This window comes from Nicotiana tabacum, chromosome 6 (assembly GCF_000715075.1).
Source record: "Nicotiana tabacum cultivar K326 chromosome 6, ASM71507v2, whole genome shotgun sequence".
NCBI lineage: Eukaryota > Viridiplantae > Streptophyta > Magnoliopsida > Solanales > Solanaceae > Nicotiana > Nicotiana tabacum.
The window spans coordinates 77447214-77449219 of record NC_134085.1 but is presented as its reverse complement, the minus strand read 5'-3'; the positions used below and the strand labels follow the sequence as shown (position 1 = coordinate 77449219).

At 38.1% G+C, this 2006-nt stretch overlaps 1 protein-coding gene across 1 annotated transcript; it reads right to left on the bottom strand.

The window, feature by feature from the left end:
• On the bottom strand, positions 1-1648 carry LOC142181899 (transcription factor bHLH25-like). Its single transcript, XM_075255560.1, has 2 exons — positions 1490-1648; positions 1-429 (listed from the first exon to the last, which is right to left on the bottom strand). The coding sequence occupies exons 1-2, from the start codon at positions 1646-1648 to the stop codon at positions 1-3; spliced, it is 588 nt and encodes a 195-aa protein (XP_075111661.1).
• Positions 1649-2006: the final 358 nt, after the last annotated feature.

Here is a 2006-nt window from a genome sequence, read left to right as displayed (position 1 = left end):
TTATGATTTCTTAAGGGGAAATATAAATAACTGAGAGGGAGTAACATTTAGCACGGGAGCTATACATGGACGTACCTCAGTTACAACGGATATGTCCAGACAAGTACGAGAAAATGACATTATATTCATGTCACGAACTGAAAGATGCAATCTCTCCATTTCCGACGGTATTCTTCCGACAACTCCATTTTGTTTGTAGCAGTAAATGTTAATAAGTGCACTTTCATCAAATACTCTTACGTTGATCTCTGGCACTATGTCTTCCTCATTGCTGCTATAATCACTTCCTTCGGACAATGAAACATCCGAAGGAACTTTTGCTGATCTTTTGCTAGGGTTATTTTTTATTTCTTTTTCAAGAAATTTTACACGTTGTTGAAGCTCTTTCATGTACTGGTTAGTGTCTCCTAGTAGAGAAGCCTTGTCCATCTACATCACGAACCAAAGAAGAACTTATTAGTTCAAGTTGTTTATCTTTGGATGAATTAGAAAATTAAAGCGAAGACTTAAAATGTAACCCAAAGGGGGGGGGGGGGGGGCGAAGCCTTGTCCATCTACATTATCCTAGTAATTATTTCAGCAACACCAGATGAAGGGCACTTATGTAGGTAAAACAAATAAGATGCATTTGACTATATGAGTATATTTATATGGACTGTTTAACACAAGGGAATGATCGAAATATTAAATTCACGGTTGGGTTAGCCATCCAAAAGACACTTTTAATAGAATGTGACATTGTTCGCTTTAAATAAGCTTGCATGATTTTTGCTGAAAGCGCCTCACGTCATTAGTGTCATTTAGGACCAAACTTAGACGAGAAGAAGGATATTTTCAAGGCAAGTTTTCTCTTCCAGAACCTATATTTTTTTTTTTTGGTGGAATGAAATTTTTTTATTCATCACCAGAACAAATATATTGAAGTAAAGCAAAAGACATCTCTACCACCTGACTATATATAATTCTATACTTACCCGTCTAGGCACAAGTAAGTCTATTTGTATCCTATAATGTACATGTATTATTTCTAACCTCTATTTAGCTATATACTTCTTCTATCCTTGTCCCGCTTCTTTTTGTTGACTATCTCCATCGCACGAACTTTGCATTTCTTTTTATCTGGGCACATATCTTGCTAGGCCTAGGCACAGCACATTTCCATAAAGCTTCATTTCTCCCCCTTCATATGTGATAGCTCAATGCAGCCAATATAGCATAGGAGAACTCCTTTCTAAATTTGCTCCCCATCTTCCTACCAATTCTTTTCCATAGATGCTGCCCTTCATAGTTTGTTATGCTTATTTTCAGCCATTGCAGAGCTTCATTGATACACAGCTTAGAGAAGTGACACTCATAGAACAAGTACTCTATTGATTCTGGGGCATTTCCACACAATACATATAGGCCATCTGAACTGATCCCTCTATTGGTTAGCCTATCCTTAGTTAGCAGTTTCCCTTGCATCATTAGCCAGCAAATGAAGCTATACTTTGGAACATTTTGCACATTTCAAACTCATCTTCCCCATTGGCAAGTATCCAGAGTCCCTCTCAGCCAAGAGTACCCTTTCATGATTGTGTATCCTCATATTTGTCTTTGCCATCTGCCCTGGTTGTACCCTCCTGCAAGCTTGTCTCTTACATGACATATTTTTTCCCAATACCAACTACTATCATGGGGTACACTATATAGCCACCAATCAGTTTTCTTTAAGTATATATGTGATCTATTTAACCCACAGAGAATCAGTCTTTGTTGCTATATCCCAAACATACTTCCCTATTGCAGCTTCATTCCAAATTATACAATCTTTTATTCCTATCCCTCCCTCTTGCCTTGGCCTACAAACAAGATCCCAGGCCACTAATGGTCTTCTATTTGTCTCCACCTTGCCATCCCATAGATAGTTCCGACATATTGAAGTGATCCTTTGAGCACTGCTTTGGGAAGTAGAAAGATTAATGCCCAGTACGTGTGGAGATGCATTAGCACTGTGTTGATCATTT

Excerpts from the sequence above, each read along its gene's own strand:
- LOC142181899 (XM_075255560.1), bottom strand. The coding sequence starts at position 1,648 with ATGTCATGTAAGAGACAAGCTTGCAGGAGGGTACAACCAGGGCAGATG. Across the intron at positions 430-1,489 it reads AATGTGCAAAATGTTCCAAA|ATGGACAAGGCTTCTCTACT; the intron begins GTATAGCTTCAT and ends TTCGTGATGTAG.